General features: G+C 50.4%; 4 protein-coding genes across 4 annotated transcripts; 2 read left to right on the top strand and 2 right to left on the bottom strand.

Annotated features, from left to right (window-relative positions):
• Positions 1–549: 549 nt before the first annotated feature.
• On the top strand, positions 550–4,146 carry Pdw03_8525 (ATPase, F1/V1/A1 complex, alpha/beta subunit, nucleotide-binding domain, active site; the record flags this gene model as incomplete). The annotated part of the gene is made up of 1 exon (XM_014678174.1): positions 550–4,146. The coding sequence occupies one exon, from the start codon at positions 550–552 to the stop codon at positions 4,144–4,146; it is 3,597 nt and encodes a 1,198-aa protein (XP_014533660.1).
• A 973-nt stretch (positions 4,147–5,119) lies between these two features.
• On the bottom strand, positions 5,120–6,242 carry Pdw03_8526 (Siderophore biosynthesis lipase/esterase, putative; the record flags this gene model as incomplete). The annotated part of the gene is made up of 2 exons (XM_014678175.1): positions 5,120–6,121; positions 6,192–6,242. 2 exons carry the CDS (start codon positions 6,240–6,242, stop codon positions 5,120–5,122), a joined length of 1,053 nt encoding a protein of 350 aa, XP_014533661.1.
• A 1,913-nt stretch (positions 6,243–8,155) lies between these two features.
• Positions 8,156–14,449, top strand: Pdw03_8527 (HC-toxin synthetase; the record flags this gene model as incomplete). Its single annotated transcript, XM_014678176.1, has 2 exons — positions 8,156–8,581; positions 8,639–14,449. 2 exons carry the CDS (start codon positions 8,156–8,158, stop codon positions 14,447–14,449), a joined length of 6,237 nt encoding a protein of 2,078 aa, XP_014533662.1.
• A 295-nt stretch (positions 14,450–14,744) lies between these two features.
• Pdw03_8528 (ABC multidrug transporter SitT) lies at positions 14,745–18,765 on the bottom strand (the record flags this gene model as incomplete). The annotated part of the gene is made up of 2 exons (XM_014678177.1): positions 14,745–17,779; positions 17,832–18,765. The coding sequence occupies 2 exons, from the start codon at positions 18,763–18,765 to the stop codon at positions 14,745–14,747; spliced, it is 3,969 nt and encodes a 1,322-aa protein (XP_014533663.1).
• Positions 18,766–19,541: the final 776 nt, after the last annotated feature.

The following is a 19,541-nucleotide window of genomic DNA, read 5'->3' on the forward strand; positions in this document are numbered from 1 at the left end:
GACAGAGAGCTTTGTACAGTTCTGGATCCATTCCAAATCTCCCCTCTCATTCTTCGCGTCAATTTCCCCAGTCACTCTTTTTTTTTTTTTTGTCTTTGTCGATTTCTTTCTCAACTCTGCATCGTTTCCTATTTCTCTCATGCTGTGATCTGTCAATCCCCGCTAACTACCTTGATTGGCCTTGGATCGGGACGATTTACAGTACACTGCCCGAATTTGGCATTCCTTGCGCCTCTTCTCTTCAGGAGACTTTGATCTCCCTGGCCTCGATCCGCACTCGTTGCACTTGAATGTCATGCCGCTCGTTTCATTCTCTGGATAAGGAAATCCTTTGTGAACGTTTGAAGGCATTGCGCCAAACCGAGACACGGGTCGACCCTAAGGCTACTTACTGCTACTACTACTACTACTACTACTATTACTATCACTACTGCACACTCGCTGGGATCGTCGACATTGATTCAAATCAATTTTTAGATTGTACCGAATCGCATTTATTCCTTTCCTGAGACGAGGTGGCCCCTGAGCGGCTTGAGCCTACCATCCACGATGAATCGATTCCGCAAAAGCAAAAAGGCGAAGGAGCACGCGGAGAATCAAGGAGGGGCGGCATCACCAGGATTCAGTCTGAAGCCATCGAAGAAGAAGGTGGCGCCGGAACCCAAACCGGAGTTCGACCTATCCGCCGCACTGCCCCCGACAGACAACTTCCGTACCAGTCTGCTAATGCCCAAGTTGTCCGCTCGATTCAGCATGCTAAAGGAACAGGACGACCCACTTTCCATGCTAGGCAAGGCCAGTGATGATAGCGTTTTGTTTCCCAAGCGCGCTTCACGACTCAATTTGTTCGGCCATGACCTCGCTGCGTTGACCGACATCGACGAAACTTGCTCCAATGATGGTAGCCGACCATCCCTTGCACTTGACCGCACCGGTTCTTTCGTCTCCGGTGGAGATGGCTATGGGACAGACGATGACCGATCCCATGGGGGTAGCATGATGAGCAGAGGCCGTCGCACTGAGGGCAATAATCTGTTCGGAGGTCGCCAAAAGACTTACAAGATTCCGGTTAGATCGCCAGTAGCAACAACCCCCGATACATCAGACGCTCCTCGCTGGGGAATGGGAAAGCCACTCTCTGACTCTAATATGAACCTCTCCGCTTTCCAGCGGTTGCGCCTCAAGGAGAAGGAAGAGAAAACGGTGGAGGCCGCCCGGGAGTCTGAATATGCCGCCTCAACCGCCTCATCTACCAGCCGGGCCAGATCCTCCTCCACCGCATCTGGGCCTCTGTCAACAGTCCCATCATTAACTACAGCAACCTCGGCTGATGAGTTACCGAACGCATCCCATTCTTCAGTGACCGCTGTTTCGCCCCCGGAAACCCTTCCGGGCCCCATGTATGCCCCGCGCAACGGTTCAACCCGCAACCGTCGTCTCTACGGACAAGGATTGACCCAGGCTGCCCAGAGCCAGCAGAGCTCGACCTTGGATCGCCTAGAGAGTCTGAGCCGCCAGCGTGCCGGCACTGTAGATCTCCCTTCTTTGGACCGCAACTACTCCAGAAGTGCGACCAACCTGCGGGAACGCCTACAAAATCTTGCAGTCGTCGAGCTGGTCTACACCTCACAGGCTACCAGCCCTCCTTCGTCTGCAACGTCACCAAAGCCGCGCATGTCCGGAGAAGCTGCGCCCAGAGACCGTCCTTTGCCCGCAGCAGCAACGTTTGGGGCTCCTCCCCTGAGCCCTCCCATAAGCGAGAACGACGAGTTTCCCTCGCTACTGGCTGCATCTATTCACCCAGAAGACCATGGAAAAGCCACCGCCATGGGCTTGTTCAACCGTCCTGCCACTGGGTTTGATGAGCAGGCATTCTCCCGCCGCCAACTTGAAATGCACCAAGGACGAAAGACCCCGCCTCCGCGTCGTGCATCCCCCCCGCGTAGACCCCTACCGGCAGAACCCGCGGGCCGCACTCGGGGACTGTCGAAGTCGAGCTATGGTTCCCGAGCGGAATCCGCCTCGTCTCATTATACTAGTGATGCGCACTGCGGCATTGATAATTCTTGTGCGTCCAGCGTTGAGGCTTCTCCCTTTAAACCTGGAGTGAAGAATTTCTATGCCAAATCCACTGCCAGTGGATCTGGCGATGAAGGAGGGAACCCTTCTTCCCGAGAACTTTCGTCTGCGACTTCGCTGGTCACCGAGTACGGTCCGCCACTCCAGCACTCCGGAGTAGCATCTAACAAGCCACCGACTACCACTGAGGATCACCTCGAAACGCTCCCCGAAGTGAGATACTCCGATCTGGGCGACCTGAGACCTATTAACGAGAACGACCTTGACCTCCAGGACTCGTCTTCTGGAACCAGCGATAATACACCCAAGAGACCCGACTCGCCCACCCTGGAGCCAGATCATGGCTATATCGGAGTGGGGAAAATGATTATATCCCACCTTCGCCAGCAAAGTGACAAGTCTTCTATCTTCCCCCCTCCCTCGCCTCGCCCTGCACAGCAGCAGAGTGGTACATATATCCATAAGACCGATACCCCGAAGCCACCAACTGGTGTTCCCATGATAGCCGAACCTCGCGAAGAGAGTCGGCCATCATCGACAATCCGCCCAGGAACCTCGAGCTCGCAATCCCTTTCTGGAAATTCTGCCGAGGGCACAGCTTCTCGAAACAGTGCAGAGTCATTTGCAACTGGAACTTATTTTGACACAGCTTCTGTATCGAACGGCTCATCCTGGCGGGAGGAATTGGAACTTCGCCATCGCCGTCACGGAAGCACTGAGACCCAAAGGGAGCGAGAGGAATTCGCCATCGAGCTGGCAGAAAGGCGCAGGAAGGTGCAGGAGAAGCTGCGAATTGCTGCTGAGAGCGAAAGCCGGTCCAGCAGTCCCACCCCGGGCCGGTCAACTCCAGACTTGTTCCGGGCTGGCAATGCGTTTGCCATGTTGAAGCAAAAGTCCAGCAAACAGGCTAGCACAAAGCCCGATCAAAAGAAGTTGTTTGGTTATGTCGCCAGCAATGCGTCCACGTCTACTCTCTCTCCAGAGGAGTTGTGGCGTGAAGAGGAGCGGCCCTGTTCCAACTTCAGCCGGCACCCCAACTCCAGCTCTCCCCAGATTGGATCGGAGCGTTCGCTCAGGTCTCGTATGCCATCTCTCAGCCGCGACAACAGCTACGAGGATTCGTGTGAGTCCAACCGCAGCCGTGGCTCCTCGCCTTTCGCAGACCAGAGAGACCGAGCAGGCTCGGATGCCCCAGGCCGGTCAAAGAGTCGAACCAGACTTCACGACCGAGATGACCTTCAAACTGTGGACGAGGGTTCCATCATTGGACATGATAGTCACAATGCTCCTGATGATTATGAGGCTTCCCTGCCCGTCTCGCGCCCTACATCGAGTCGCCCATCGACAGAGATGTCTGACCCTGCGAACTTAGACCGCACTTCCTCTATCGCTTCGGGCAGAAACAGCAGTACCAGTCGATCCGATACACCAAGCTTTCAATACGAACGGTCATTCCAGTTCTCGCAGTCCAACACGTCCTCGATCATCGGTGCCTCACCCCGGCCCCCACCCGCTGCCCCGGCTTACTCTGCCAATGCCACTCCTCCGCTGGACGACATGCCAACAGATGGCTCGTCTATCTCCATGGTTTCTTCATCCAATAACTCGCAGACGTCCCAACGTGGCTTGGGACAGGGCTCTCTCATGAAGCGTCCTGTGAACAAGAAGCAGATCTCCGAGCCTTTGTTTGTCTCATCCACATCAAGCGTCTCCCTCGTCGGCCTCTCACCCGGATCCGCACTGCCTTCACCCGGCAGCGCACCTCCAGTGCCACCTATGAACCCCCGCCGTCGCCGCGGAACCACCACTCAAACCATCTTGGGTGCCTTTAAGAGCGACAAGAACGATTTGCCACGGGTCGCTTCCCCGGTCCCGAGCGTTGGGGACGAATACAGTATCTTCCCGGATGAAGAAAAACGTCCGCGCTCCCGCAGCCGTCTCCGCAAGATTTCGAGTGAGGGTGGTAACCTGAACGCGCGGGCGCGCCAGGGATCCATTACTAACACTCTGCCGGCCGTGCCTCAATACCCGCCTCCTGCTATCCCTGTCGATGGAGGCATGTTCTAAACAAAATTTCCTTTCTCACTCTTTATGCAGCCACCTTGCCTTGACCTAGGCTTTCCTTACTCCCTTTTTTGCCTTATTTGCCTACATCTACTCTAACTACCATTCCCTACACGCCCCTTTTCCGGGCCTTTACTTCGCTTCTCTGTCCGATCTTTCCTCTCTGGACTCTCCCTTATCATTCATTGTCCCTTATTATTTCTACCATTGACGACTAGATACCACTCGGTGCATTTGAGCGTCTTATGTGACTTTCGATCTTTTCTTTCTTCTCCTTTTTGTTATCAAAACTTTTGACCTGTATCTTTACCTTCCATGTATGTACCCTATTTACTTCAATCCCAATAGATACACTACTTGCTATACGTTTAGGGGTTTGTAGACTGCTCACATTAGGCTTGGAGTTTTCTCTCGTAATGTGTAGCTTGGGTTTGAACCAATGCTCCATCAAAAATTACATCAGGAACAGTCCACTTCAGATATTTTTCTTCTCTCGAGTCTTTTTCTGAGATCTCTGTATGAAATTGAGAAGGGCACACAGCATCTACGAAAAAAACAACCCCCCACAGACACAGAATAACTAACAAGGAGACATCACAAGGCCGCAAATCCGGCCGACTGATCTTGGTTCAAAGTGTTTGAAGGTAGGAAAAATAGGTTACCAACGAATCTATATCGCACGATGCCATCATGTAGAAAGGCTGGAAGTAGGCTAATAGTGGTGGATGGATTCCCACAGTGCCTTGTGCCTTACTCTTCATACTTCTAGAAAACCCCTTTCCAGCTCTCAAATGCGGCACAAGGATCGAATGTTGCGGACATATTCATGCGCAAGAGACTGACTGGTAGTAGTTGACCTAGAAGATCAATCACTGATATTCTATCCACCCCGGAATTTGTACACGATTGAAAAGCATGTCAAATAGTGTCTAATTTATTGTCTAGATCAGTATCACAAGGTTTCCTTGCAGTTCGATTATTCGTTCTCTGCTGCCGTCTTGAGGTATCCCAAGAGCCTTTCAACAAGGAACTTCCGCGGCTCAGCCTGGTCGTCATTACTCAAAGCATGAGAAGCATTAGGAATAACCCCAGTGTGCTTCTGATCCCAAATCTGATATTTACCATCATGATCAGTAGCCTTCTGCCACCTAGCAAGGATCTTGTCCTTATCTACATAATCAGGAATCGACTGATCCTTCCCAGAGATCAACACCATCAGCTTGTGATTCAACAATCCCTGCTGCTGGATCCTGCCAAAAGTAGTCCTCAAGTGGTCATCACTCAGATCCGAGCTGAACAGATCATCCTCCCGAGGCGCCTGCGGACTCTCAGGACTAACAAGACTCAAGAACCTCCGACAGCTGATCGGGGTATTGGCAGGGTAGATCATGGAAGTCAACGAAAGAGGCAGCATGGTATCATGAGGCTTCCCCTCAGCAACAGCCTCCTTCGCCAACGCCTCCATCTCATCATAGACAGCACGGGCCTTCTCAGGCGTTGTGTCACCAATACCGCCCTTCAAGACGCAAAAGATCGCCTCGCGATCCGAAACGGGCGCCTGCATGATTGCGCCGTCCAGCACGGGCCGCGTGATGTGTTCGATATGGGCGTCGAAGGCCGGGAGCTTTGTGTGCGGGTTTGACTGGGACAGGTAGTGCAGGACGCACTGACTGCCCGTAGAATGGCCCATAAGTGCGATCTTGCCGCCGCCAAATTTATCGATCTTGTAGCTCTTGATGTACTCCAGACACTGGGCGATCTCGTTGGTGTCGCGGTCGAGATGGCCAAGGCCCCAGGATTGATAAGAGGACGTGAGATTAAGTGTGAAGAGGGACCATTCTGATTGCTGTAATGCGCGCGCGAGATCGGCCATGTATGATGTTGTTGCGAGGCCATCGCCGAGTCCGCCGACGAAGAGGAGACTGTGAGGTTGGCGCACGGCGGTCGAAGCATATTCGAATGTGACGAGGGTTTCGGTCTGTATGTTACGCGATCAATTGTGAGTTGCAATTCGAGGGTTATGCTCGATGGTGGTGTAGAAAACGTACGTAGTGGTGCAGAATACCGGGAAGGCCTCCTTTAGGCCAGAACTTGGACATTTTGGTGAGAGTGTGAGGGTGAGGGGATGTGTGTAGTGGGGTAGTGCGAAGGTGTTCAATTGAAGGGGAAAAGTGCCTTGCAGCTAGCGAGAGGGCCTTCGGGACAAGGTAATTGCCGAAATCGGGCTTTGTGTCTTTCTATCATGACGGAATGTGTTCAAATAATGTCGGTTGGTTTGTACCAGATCACTCGATCCACAGGGTTAACTGTTTCAGGACATCTTATCAATCTGATTATACCGCGTCAAGCCGAAATATTAGGTAACAAGTCTCACATCCATGGAATTCTTTTGCGCCAAGGTCTAAGCTACGGAGGGATCCCATAGACTTTTTGAGAAACCGAAGTGGAAGTCTTGAGCCAGGTGTTTCAGTTTACATAGCACCTGTCGAAGTAATACAGTGTATCGCAAAAAAGTCGGTATGTAACACCTATACGAGCAGTAAATACCATAAAATACCTCACACTAGTGTTTCGCCTAATACGGCTGATAATTACACCAAGGTTGGACGGAAATAAGGATAGGCCAATTAAACTCCACTGCTGTGACGAAGGCTGTGGCACACATGCAGGTTAGTAGGTACTAGCCGGGATAGGCAAGATCGGCGGATCTGATTAGATTGATTGGCCGAAAACCGGAAATCTGATTAGATTGCCCCATTTTGAAAACTGAGGTCAACGTGCGGACTAGCCGGAGTAAATTTCTCAAGACCTGCATCTCCATAAATAATCTTTTGAAAGAAAAAAAAGACGTAAGAGTCATTGGTCAAATCAAAAGTTAGCCTATCCCGGCTTCATATTCGAAGATACTTGCCTGAAGAGGCGCTCATAACATCTTGTTTCTTGCATGCATTGTAAAAAGCCAAGATTGATGTGTGTGTGCAACGTTGTAGCCTTTAATAGACTTCCGAGCGAATGTAAATGAGTGGAGGGGCATTTTGTGGCGTTGGAAACAATTCGTTCAAAGCTTTCTGCAAGCGAGCCAAGAGATCAAATCCGGAACGTGCGCGACAGAGCAAGGTTTTTTTCAATATCGTTTTTACACACTTGTTGCGTCAGGTCCCAAACGGACATAACAGGTCATGAGTAATGGGTTTAGTTGGAACATTCTACAGTGGTACATTGAAAAAAGTGTATACAACATACGACACACATGCGTATGCGTGCGATCTTGAAGGTCCACAGGTGGGTCTCGGAATGACAGAATATCACAAACCCCCCGTTCCTCACTTCCTTCATTGGGCTTTTCCGCTTGAGACGCACAACTATGGGTCCTCTGGGCAGTTGGCCGTAGCCTCGGATAACGTTTCCTTTTCAATTTGGAGTTGACCTTGATGTGTTTCAAAAATAGGTCGATCTTGTTCACGCTACCTTCCTCATAGCCTACGAGTTAGGTTTTTTCACTTATATCGTGATGATGATGGGCAATGGTCTAACTGAAAATGGTTCTGGCGGAACAGTCTTCTTTTTTCTCAATTTTCCCCTACTTTTTCTCGCATGTGGAGCCCGTGGACACGTTTTGTACCATATAGTATTATTGTAGCTTTGTGATCTGAAATCACATACACGTATTGGCCCAAATCGCCAGGAAAGATGAAACGGCCACATGATTTGGCTTGGTATCATTTCGCCCGAAACGGTTGTATGTGTCGAATAATCCACCCATCCCGCAAGGGCCGATCTCGGTGATGTTGTACCAAATACCTGCAGGGTACTTCATACACTCAGGATACTTCGGAGCATTCATGCCTTGAGGTGGAGCATGATGCAGTAGAACCATGGCTAGTTGGGTATATAGTGACACAATTCCGTCGAATCAACCCGCACAAAGGCTCCGGACTTATAGCCAAGCTCAAAATCCTTCCTCATATCGATTAAAGGGCAACAGAACTAGCTGTGCTGGTCTGCCGTTAAAATGGGCTTCATATCTCTCGAAAATGCCGGAATCTACATTGCGCCAGGTGGAATTGAGAAAATCCCAACAGACACAAATGGCGACTTCAGCTCATTCCAAATTGAGCATCTTGCCTCAGAACGAATGACCACTCCGACCGGCATGAAAGAAGAGATTGTGCTGTTGTCATGGCTCATTGTTCTGCTGCGCAGTCGCGAAGACAGCCAGATATCATACGACTGGTCTTACAAAGATCTCGCAAATGGCGCTGAGCCCGAATCAGTGACCAAACTATCAATGAACGAAGTAATGAAAGGTTCAAAAAGTACCGTGGGAGAAGTTGCAACTGCGATTTCTCCCAATATTACCACAGGAGCGTCAAGTCATGAATCCATCGTTTTGAGCACCAGCTCTCTTTCGCGGACATCTGAAGAAGCCAAAGATGAAGTACGCAAACAATTAAAACCAATAGCCACTCATTAGTAACTAACCGTCATTGAAAAGGGTCTCCTTCATCTCGAAGTTCGCTTCAATAATGCTCACCTCGAGATCCGCCCATTGTGGCACACAGAGAACATGTTGCCCTACACGGTAAAGCACCATGTCGAGGCACTTGCCGATACTGTCAGGCTATGCCTCACGAATTCCGAAGCGACCATTGAAGAGTGCCTTCGCCCAACTGCAAGTGATCTGAATGATATATGGGGGTGGAACCACGAGTTGCCTCCCACCTACAACTTTTGCATGCAAGATATGGTCGCTGAAAGAGCTCGTGAATACCCAGATAAAATTGCCATTGATTCTTGGGATGGTAGCTTGACCTATAGCCAAATTGATCAGTGGTCCACCTCTGTGGCATGCTCGCTCAAAGAATTGGGCGTTGAGCTGTACGATGTCCTCCCCGTGTGCTTTGAGAAGTCCAGGTGGACGATCATCGCTGTGCTCGGAGTGATGAAAGCAGGTGCAACCCTTGCGCTGATGGATCCAACTCTTCCGCTTGCCCGTCTTCAAAACATGGCGGTGCAGGTCGGCGCAAAGTCGATGGTTGCCTCCCGCAAGCAGTATGAGCTATCACTAAAGATCATGCCAACTGGAAACCACTTTGTCGTTGAAGAAGAGGCTTTCACAGACTCAGCAAACTCACCGTCAATCTCCAAGTTACCCGCCGTACCATCCTCCGCCCTTATGTACATAATCTTCACCTCTGGCAGCACGGGAACTCCGAAGGGAGTGAAGATTTCCCATGAAACGTACACGAGCAGTGCTATTCCTCGAGCAAAGGCAGTCGGATACACGCCAGAGTCCAGGGTTCTTGATTTCGCATCCTACGCTTTCGATGTAAGCATTGACAGTATGCTTTTAACACTCGGAAACGGTGGCTGTCTTTGTATTCCATCTGATGAGGATCGGCTGAATGATATCAACGAAGTTATCCGCAAAATGCGAATTAACTACGCAGGTCTGACACCCTCAGTGGGCCGAATTCTTGATGCGGATGTCATCGCATCGCTCAGCGGTCTCGGTCTGGGAGGGGAAGCAGTCTCGGCAAGAGACGCTAATCATTGGGGCAAAGAAACTAGAATCATCATTGGCTACGGTCCCTGTGAATGCACTATTGGGTGTACAGTCAACTCCAGCGCTGCTACTGGCAGAGATTACCTCTCCATTGGCCCAGGCAACGGCGCAGCCATGTGGATTGCCAATCCAAACGACCACAACGAGCTTGTGCCAGTCGGTACTGTAGGCGAGCTGCTCGTTGAGGGCCCGATAGTCGGACAGGGCTACCTGAATGACCCCGAGAAGACTGCTGCTGCTTTCATTACAGATCCACCTTGGTTGGTCGCGGGCTACAAAGAGCATGCTGGTCGTCGCGGCCGTCTGTACAAGACTGGAGATCTTGGAAGATATGACCCCGACGGTCTTGGGGGCATCGTTTTTGTTGGACGAAAGGATACTCAAGTCAAGTTGCGCGGACAGCGTGTTGAATTGGGCGAAATCGAGAGTCAGCTGAAGGCTGTTCTGCCCTCGGAAGCTAATGTCATTGCTGAGGTGATTACACCCAAGGATCATGGAGGCCAGCCAATGCTCGTCGCATTCGTTGCATTCCAACCAAAGGGACATGGACAGGCCGGGCTTGCCTTAGATGAGATCTCAAGCGAGTTGAGCAGCATATTGACCAAGGCCAATGCGGAGGTGGCAAAAACTTTGCCGCGATACATGGTGCCGACAACTTATATTCCAGTCAATCTTATGCCAGTGTTGATTTCAGGCAAGACTGATCGCAAACAACTCCGAGCATTCGGTGCGACCGTTGATTTGCGCCAGCTCGACCAAGGAGCCGCAAGCACCGCTTCCCGGGAATTGAATGAGCTTGAAAAGCGCTTGCGACAGGCTTGGGCTGGGACACTCAAACTCGAAGTAGAAGCCATTCGGCCCGATGACAACTTCTTTGCATTGGGTGGCGACTCCTTGGCAGCTATGAGACTTGTGTCTGTCTGCAGGGCGCAAGATCTCGATCTTTCTGTTATCAGCACTTTTGGAAACCCTACCCTCTCGGCCATGGCCACTGTCGTTCAGCCTTGCACCTCTCAAGTACATAAAGAGATTCCGGCATATTCTTTGATATCTCAATCTGTCGAGAGCGCCCGCCTCGAAGCAGCACAAGCGTGTGGGGTGGATCAAGCAGATGTGCAAGATATCTACCTTTGCACACCCACACAAGAGTCGTTGTTCACATTCTCACTCAAATCGGCAGAGGCATACACTGCTCAGAGAGTAGCGTGCATTCCGTCGCTTATCAGCCTGGATGCTTGGAAAAAGGCTTGGGAAACTGTCGTTTCAGCAAGCCCTATTCTGCGATCTCGTCTGGCACCACTCCAAGACCCAGGCCTTCAGCAAATTGTTGTGAAAGAAGGAATCTCCTGGAGGTACTCCACAGATTTAGATCAATATCTCGAGAATGACCGATGCGAGAGGATGAACCTTGGGCAAAGTCTGGCTCGATACGGTCTTGTCAGCAACGCAAACGACGACAAGCGGTATATGATCTGGACTGTCCACCACGTTCTCTACGACGGATGGTCAGAGCCAATCGTTCTCAAGCAAGTTAGTGATGCCCTGCAGAACCAGTCTGTCGAGATCCAGACCCAGATGCGGAACTTTGTCAAGTACGTACGCGATACAGACGAGACAGCCATGCAAGACTTCTGGCGACGAGAGTTGAAGGGTGCTGTCGGGCCTCAGTTCCCCCGCCTACCCTCTCGCGACTTCATGCCAACTCCTGATGGCCTGATCGAGCACCAGATTGCTCTCGAGATGGGTGCTGGATCACCTTTCACGATAGCCACATTGGTCCGCGGTGCATGGGCCCTCGTTGCATCCCAATACACTGGAAGCGACGATATCGTGTTTGGTGAGACACTCACTGGTCGTGATATTCCACTCCCGGGAGTGGAGAGTATTGTCGGACCACTGATCGCAACTATCCCCATCCGCGTCCAGGTCCGCCGGTCAAGCTCAGTCGAATCGTACTTGCAGACAATACAGCAAACAGTCTTGGCACGTACACCCTACCAACACATGGGCATGCAGAACATCAGAAAGGTCAGCCAAGATGCGCAGTATGCATGCGAAGCCGGCACCGGACTGGTCATTCAGCTCGACCCGGAATACGTGGGTAGCGAGCTTGGATTTACATTTGGAGACGTTGTCCATGAAGCGCTTCATTTCAATCCTTACCCGCTCATGGTGGGCTTTGGAATCCGCAAAGGTGGTCTCAGAGTTTGTGCCAGTTTCGACAGCAGCATTATCGAGTGTTCGCAGATGCAGCGGATCCTTGCGCAGTTGGAAACCGCTTGCGTGCAGTTGTCCAAGGGTCTTGACAAGCGCATTGGTGAGATATCTTGCCTTCCTGAGACAGAAGTGAACCAAATTTGGCAATGGAACCAAACTCCTTCTCTTTTCGTGGATGAGATGTCTGGCAACCTTCGCGCCCATGCGAGCACCAAACCAGGATCAGTCTATCCTCGGACTCTGGTTCCTTGGGTGTGTGATTCTCACAACCCAAATTTGCTGTCCCCCATCGGTAGTGTTGGCGAGCTCTGGCTTGAGGGACATTTCCTCTCTGGAGAAATATTCGAGTCCCCTGCCTGGCTCGTGGCCGGAAGCTCTGGATATGTTGGCCGATCAGGAAAGGTGCAGCCTACAGGTGATTTGGTCCAGCTTCAGGATGATGGAAGTCTGATATTTGTTGGCCGCAAGGAGAATGTCGTACCTCTTCAAGGACATGGAGTGGATATTGCAGAGCTCGAGTCTCATTTTGAAAAACACCTCCCATCAGGAACCCGTGGCGCTGCATCTGTGTTCCGGCCTCTAAGAGAAGGCGCCCAAGAAGTGACAGAGCAAGAGCTGGCTGTCTTCATCGAGAACCATCCTTCTGGTGAAGCCAGCGTGAGAGTCATGCCGGCGAAATACGAGATGATCGGCGACGAGACGACTGTCTGCAACACTATTTCCGTAACACTTGCTCTGTCATTGAAGAAGCTCGACAAATTTATCCGAGACTCATTGCCATCCTACATGGCCCCCTCTGCCTACGTTGTAGTTGAGAAGTTGCCTGCTGGTTTGGAGCAACTTGACCACACGGCCCTCAACCAATTGGCTTCAAAGATCCCTCAAGGTGTCCTCGAACAGCTGCGGGAAGGCTTCAAAGAGGCATGGACGAAGGGCTTGGCACAGGCAAACCTCTCACCGGCAGAGAAGATCCTACAATCTGCTTGGGCTCAGATCCTCTGTCTGAGCCCGGAGCAGATTGACGTCGATGACAACTTCTTCCGCCTTGGAGGTGACTCTGTCTTGGCAATGAAATTGGTGTCTAGTCTGCGCACACAGGGACACAGTTTATCTGTAGCCGATATCTTCCAGCACATGCGTCTTGGTGATGCAGCCAAGGTGCTGAAGGTGGACCAAGCAAAGGAATTCGCCCAGCCATACAAGTCCTTCTCTGCGCTAAGCAATCTAGATATCAAGATGTTCTTGGCCTCCACTGTTCGGCCCAAACTTTCCAACCCAGGCTGGCCCATCCTGGACGTGTCTCCAATCACAGATACCCAAGCGCTCGACATCAGAGGAACCATTGGGGTGCCACGCACTTCCATCCAATACAACATGCTTTACTTCGACCGATGCATTGATCAAAAGCAACTACTAACCGCCTGCAATGATCTGGTCAAGACTCACGATATTCTGCGCACTGTCTTCATCGAGCATGAATCGTCCTTCCTTCAAGTTGTCCTCCAAGAGGCACACATTCCTGTGGTCATGCAGCAAGCTGATAAGGAGATTGAGAGATTTGTCACCGAGCTCTGTACAGCAGATATAGAGTCAAACTTTGAGCTTGGATCGCCGTTCCTTAAGTTCTTCCACGTTCAAGGCGCCGACGGAAAGCACTGCCTCGTACTAGGTCTTTCTCATGCCCTATATGATGGCGTGTCCCTCCCCAGATTGCTCAAAGACCTGGAGACTCTTTACGCCGGAGGCAAGGTTGTGGACTGTGAGCCATTCACCTCGTACATGGCACGAATTTCCGACAGACGTCTGCAAACCCAGGCAGTCAACTACTGGGGCGATCTGCTCAAGGGCTCAACACTGTCTGTCATCGATGGATCCTCGGTACAGCCTACAGACAAAGCTATTTTCCACGAGAAGACAGTCGAAAAATTCCAGCCCATCCAGGAGATTACTACAGCCAACGTGCTCACCGCAGCATGGGCACTGGTACTCGCCCGTCGTCTAGAAAATTACGATGTGACATTCGGCACGGTGACCTCGGGCCGAACTATCAACCTAGCAAACGTGGAGAACGTCATGGGTCCATGCTACCAACTCACCCCTGTCAGAGTGAAGTTTGAGTCACAGTGGACGGCGATGGACTTGTTGCGGTTTGTGCAGAAGCAGAGTGCCGAGTCTGCGGCCCACGATTTCCTCGGATTTGAGAAGATCTCGAAGCAGTGCGCGCAGTGGTCACCGGAGGCACGATCCTTTGACTCGATTGTTCATCACCAGGACTGGGATGACTTCGACGATTTGCCATTCGCTGGATCTTCTTGCAAAGTTGATATCTCAACCCCACATGGCGATGCTGCTTATCCCTTGAAGGCTGTCTCGTTTGTGCGTGGTGGGAAGATGCACGTTGGATTTGTTGGAAGTGAAAGGGACACGGCATTTGTGGATGCTACTCTTAATGAGTTGGCTGCTGCTGTTCAAGAGCTGTCGGATTGTCGCCCGGATCCCCTGGTGCTTGGGACCTGCATTTGATAAGTAACCTTTTTTTAAAAAAACAAAGCAGATAGACTGGAGATGGTTTGGATTTCAATTGTATTGCTTTTGTCACATTTCAAAGTGTGTCTATTTTACAGATCCAAAGGACTTCGAGATACTCAACTCTTGGATTAAGGACTTCATCTCTTGTCTTTAATGCTTTTCATTTGAATGCGAAAAGATACCAGCCATTTCTGCTAGCAACAAATCATTTTTGAATACTGGTAAATCGTAAAAAATTAGGACATCTATTAAACAAGTACTGAAAATTTAAACCGGATCTATAATCTTTTCAAGTCGCCACAGTTTGGTGCATGACATTTGCCCGGTAGCTGTCGGACCGCTCAAGCAATTCATCATGGGATCCAGAATCAGTGCATACACCACCATCAATCAAGAAAATGACATCGGCCTTCCGGATAGTGTGAAGACGGTGAGCAATAGCAATGACAGTGATTCCTCGTGCGGCCTTTTCCAGACCATCCTGCAAGAGCTTCTCAGACTCAGCATCTAGGGCACTAGTCGATTCATCAAGAATCAGAAGCTTAGGTTTTCGAACAAGAGCCCGAGCAATAGACAATCTCTGCTTCTGGCCTCCAGAGAACTGGTTACCACTTGGTCCACAGAGGGTCTGATAGCCATCCGGCAACGAAGTGATGACATCGTGGATGTTGGCGAGCTTGCAAGCCTCTTGAATTTCTTCCAGAGTCACATTGTGGCCAGGCCGGGCACCGAGACCAACATTGAACTCGATGCTTCCCTCGAAGAGGACACTATCTTGGGGAACCAGGGAAATCCAGTCACGGAAGGAGACGTCTGAGGTTTTGGTCACGTCGACGCCGTCGATCACAATTGAACCAGATTCGGGCGTGTACAGGCGTTCGACCAAAGATATGATGGTCGATTTACCGGCACCACTGGGTCCAACCAGGGCACAAAACTTGCCGGGGCGAATATCAACATTCAAACCCTTCAGCACCTTCATGTCCGGCCGGGCGGGGTAACAGAAGTGGACATCGCGGAGCTGCACACTCGAAGCCGACCTTCCTGAGTTGTAGGTAGGTTTCTCTTCAGTTGCCTCGACATCGTTGTTGTTATATGGTTTGAGCCGAGAATTCATCTTGTCCTTGCCGATCTCGATCAGGCCAAGGATTCTGGACATTGCCGATCGTGCGGCAGAAAGCTCGGGTGCGAGTGCGAACATCTGGCTCCAAAGCAGGGCACTGACCAGGAGAGAGAAGACAACAATCAGGAACTGGGTTTGAGAGTAGTTTCCGTTGATGATTTGCTTGGAACCCCACCAGTATGCGAGAGCATTCACCATATTACCCAAGAAGTAGGTCATGGCTTGCCACAAACTTGCCTGCACAGTAACCATGAATGTCTCCTTACGAGGTCCTTTCAGGGATCGTCGATAGGTCTTGAGAGTGTTTTCCTCAAGGGAAAGAGAGGCGATTGTCTTGATAGAGGTAACTGCTTCTACGCCAATGTCGACAGACTTTGTGTAGGCGTTTTCATGACGATCCTCGAATTTGCCAAGAACCATCAGCTCCATGAGACCAGCTCCAAGCAAAAGGGGAACAAGGGCCAGGCAGACCAAGGCAATTCTCCAGGCAATAATGTGAGTCAAAATAATGGCGGCGATGAGGTTAACGGTGATGGAAAACAGGGTCCCGATAACAGATCCGCTCATACCAGCAAGGGCATTACCGTCTCTTGTGATATAGGACAGAAGCAGGGCAGGGGATCGGCCTTTAGACTGATGCCACTGGAGATCCTGTTCGAACAGTGACCGGAATGACAAAACTCGCACTTTGTAGACGATCTTCTCAGAGACGAGGCCAAATCCTCCCCAGCTAACGATATTTGCAAAGAACTCAATGATTGCAAGAACGAAGAACATCAGGCCGTAGAAATTACCCCGTTCGCTGATATGGTCTGCACTGAAACAAGGATTCAAACTTCCGACTGTGTTTCCGAAAATAACGGCTTCACCAGAGAAGGCTCCGCCAACCATGCTGGAACCGAAAAGAGCAGCAAAAATTACGAGCAAATGGGGCTTGAGAGCTGGTGCATAACCTTTGCAAAGGGCCCATACGGATTTGATTGGCGTTTCTAGCTCCTCCTCCTCTTCTTCTTCTTCCTCAGAGTCACCGGCTGGTGCTTCAGTAGCTGCGACACGGGTTTCCTTTTTTGGCTGAAGGTCATTTGAAGGATTTCCCTTCTCGTGTTCGAAGTCGGTGATAGAGGTAGCATCAGACTTGCTCATACTCTCAATGCTGGCAGTGGTATCAGTCTTGCTGGATGCGGATGCGGATGCGGCCCCGAGAGTCTGCAATTTGACCAGCTCCGAGTAAGGACCATTCCCAGCCATCAACTCCGAATGAGTACCCTCCTCTAAGATATCGCCCTTGTGCATACAGACAATCTTATCAGCGTTTGTGATTGTTGACAAACGGTGAGCGATAGTGATGACAGTTCGACCTGTTGAAATATTGTTAATAGCCCGTTGGATACGCTGCTCGCTGCGGGAATCCAGAGCAGCGGTGGCTTCGTCTAAAATGAGAACCGCGGGATCCTTGACAAGAGCACGGGCAAGAGAGACTCGTTGCTTTTGACCACCACTGATAAGTCGACCACTAGAACCAACCATTGTGGCATACCCATACTGCAATGCTTCGATAAAGCCATCCGCATCGGCAAGCGCAGCAGCCTTCCGGGCCAATTGAACGATCTCAACAACTTCTGGGCCCCGTCTCCCTGCTGCGGTCATAAGATCCTGACCATCTCTGACTTCATTGGCCAGATCAGAGAGATCGGTTCCGAGGAGTGCCGTCTTCAGGTGGGCATGGGCCGGTTTGCTTGAGTTCACCAAGCCGTGCGCGATGTTCTCCAAAAGAGATCTATCAAGAAGGGAGGGTTCCTGCTGCACAAGACTGAGGAACCCTCTTAGGTCACGGGTGTTGACGTCGCGGATATTCTGGCCATCGAAAGTGATCTCGCCTTCAGTGGCATCATACAATCGGATAACCAAGCCTGCGATAGTGGACTTTCCACTTCCAGAAAGGCCAACAATGGCTGTGTGCTTCTTGGGAGCAATAGAGAGATTGATCTTGTTAAGCACGGTGATCTCGGGCCTGGAGGGGTAGATGAAGGAGACGTCCTTGAATTCAAATCCCCCATCCGCCTGCGTAAGGCGAACGCCCGCATCAGAGTATCCATCAATTAAGGATACACGCTCTATATCGTCACGAAGCTTGTGGTAACAAGCAACAGCCTGTGTAAATAAGTGGATGAAAGGTGCAACCTGACTTAGAAGCAGGGTAGCTGTCGGTGATGTTAGTGCAAGATTCCAGAGCAAGATACGAGTCAAACTGACCTTCAACCAAGACAAAGATGACAGTAAAAACAGATCCAACAGTGGCACCTGACGAGTTATTACGCACTGCTGTAGCAATCTGCTTACTACCTTGCCAGAATGCAAGGCCGTTCGCACCATAAGCAACGAAATACAAGACACCGGCTTGAATACCAGTGGCAGTGGCCTTTTTCAGTCCTTCGGTTTCCGAGTCCTCTAGCGCCCTAGAGAACTTCTCCTCCAGACGACGATTTGCACCAAAGGCATGCACCACAATAATGTTATTGAGCGCTTCGGAAGCAATCGAGGCAGCGGAAGCAGCATAATCCGACATCCGCCCAGTGTATTTCTCAATGTAATAACTTCCAACAAATGACATGATGAAATATGCGGGGATCAATGAAATCAACATTGCAGCAAGAATAGAGTCTTTGATAAATGCAACAACGTATGCGGTGACGAAAAAGGAGAAACTCGAGATACAGATCCCGACCTTCTCAGCTGTACCGGAGCGTATTGTTTGGATATCGGTGTTAAGTCGAGAGGCAACTTCTCCGGCGGGCAATTTATCAAAGAAAGAGGGTTCTTGTCGGAGCAGGTTCTGGAGGTATCTTTCGCGGAGTCGTTGCGCCAGGCGCGCACCGGTCATCGTCCAGCATAGGAGGTGAATGTAGATTAAAACAAATTGAGCAATCCCCAAGTACACGATCAACAGAATTTTGCTGTTGATGTCCGACTGTTCGCTAGAGTCACCTCCTGAAGAGCCAGCAGTTTCCGCGCAGGTCACTGAGTTGAAATCATCGATAAGTTGGCCAAATATGATACCAATAATGGGAAAGGGAACACCCGATGCAATTGAAGACGCCAGGCCAACAAAGAGAGTTCCCAATTCGAGACGTGAGGGATTGGCAGCCACAAGCAGCCTTGGGTAGTCTGCAAGGTTCCGGAAACCCATGGTGACGCGAAAATGGCCTGCAACACTGGAATAGTCGTTTCTGAATGTTGAAGAAGCCAAGTTCCCCAAACGCTCAATTTATCGCTTTACTAGTTTGAAAGTGGCGTCACCATGAAAATTGCACCCACTCCTTAGCGGCAATCCATTCAACGAAGCGACTTTAGCTTGGGTAACGACGAATACCCAAAGAAAGATGTTTGCCAAGTGTGAAGATGGAGATTTGCAGGGGACTTCCGGATGTTTGACATGCCGATCTAATTTTTCAATCAGCCGACATCGGTTTTGACATTTGGATCCGAAGATGCAGCCCACTAGGGGATATGAAGAATTTCAATTATACAGACGGGGTTATCAGATCAAAATGCAGCCTGTGTACCGTGGTTCCCTGCCACCGTCTTTGCGTGTATCACTTGGTAAATACAGCTAGCTGTATTGAGCGAGTTATTTCCAAGGGACTGTATTTTACATCCGTGAAAATTACGTTGTGTATTTCAAATTCGCAAGGTACTTCCAAAGTTTCTTCAGGCGGAAATTATGGTGGATATGTGAGACAAGATGATACGTCAATGAGTTGTCTCCAAAATCTCTCGGAGCCATGTACAGAGTACATAGTAGCAGGTGAGTCCTATTGATTCACTATGTTGTTTTGTTTTGGTCTTTGGCAACGCTATCTATGTTAGTTAATGTCTGGCATGTTAAATGTTCGACATGAATATTCCAAAGAATAAATGCAGTGCACACAATATTATCATTGTAAAAACGACGAGGCCAAGTGG

Source organism: Penicillium digitatum, chromosome 3 (genome assembly GCF_016767815.1).
Source record: "Penicillium digitatum chromosome 3, complete sequence".
Classification (NCBI taxonomy): domain Eukaryota; kingdom Fungi; phylum Ascomycota; class Eurotiomycetes; order Eurotiales; family Aspergillaceae; genus Penicillium; species Penicillium digitatum.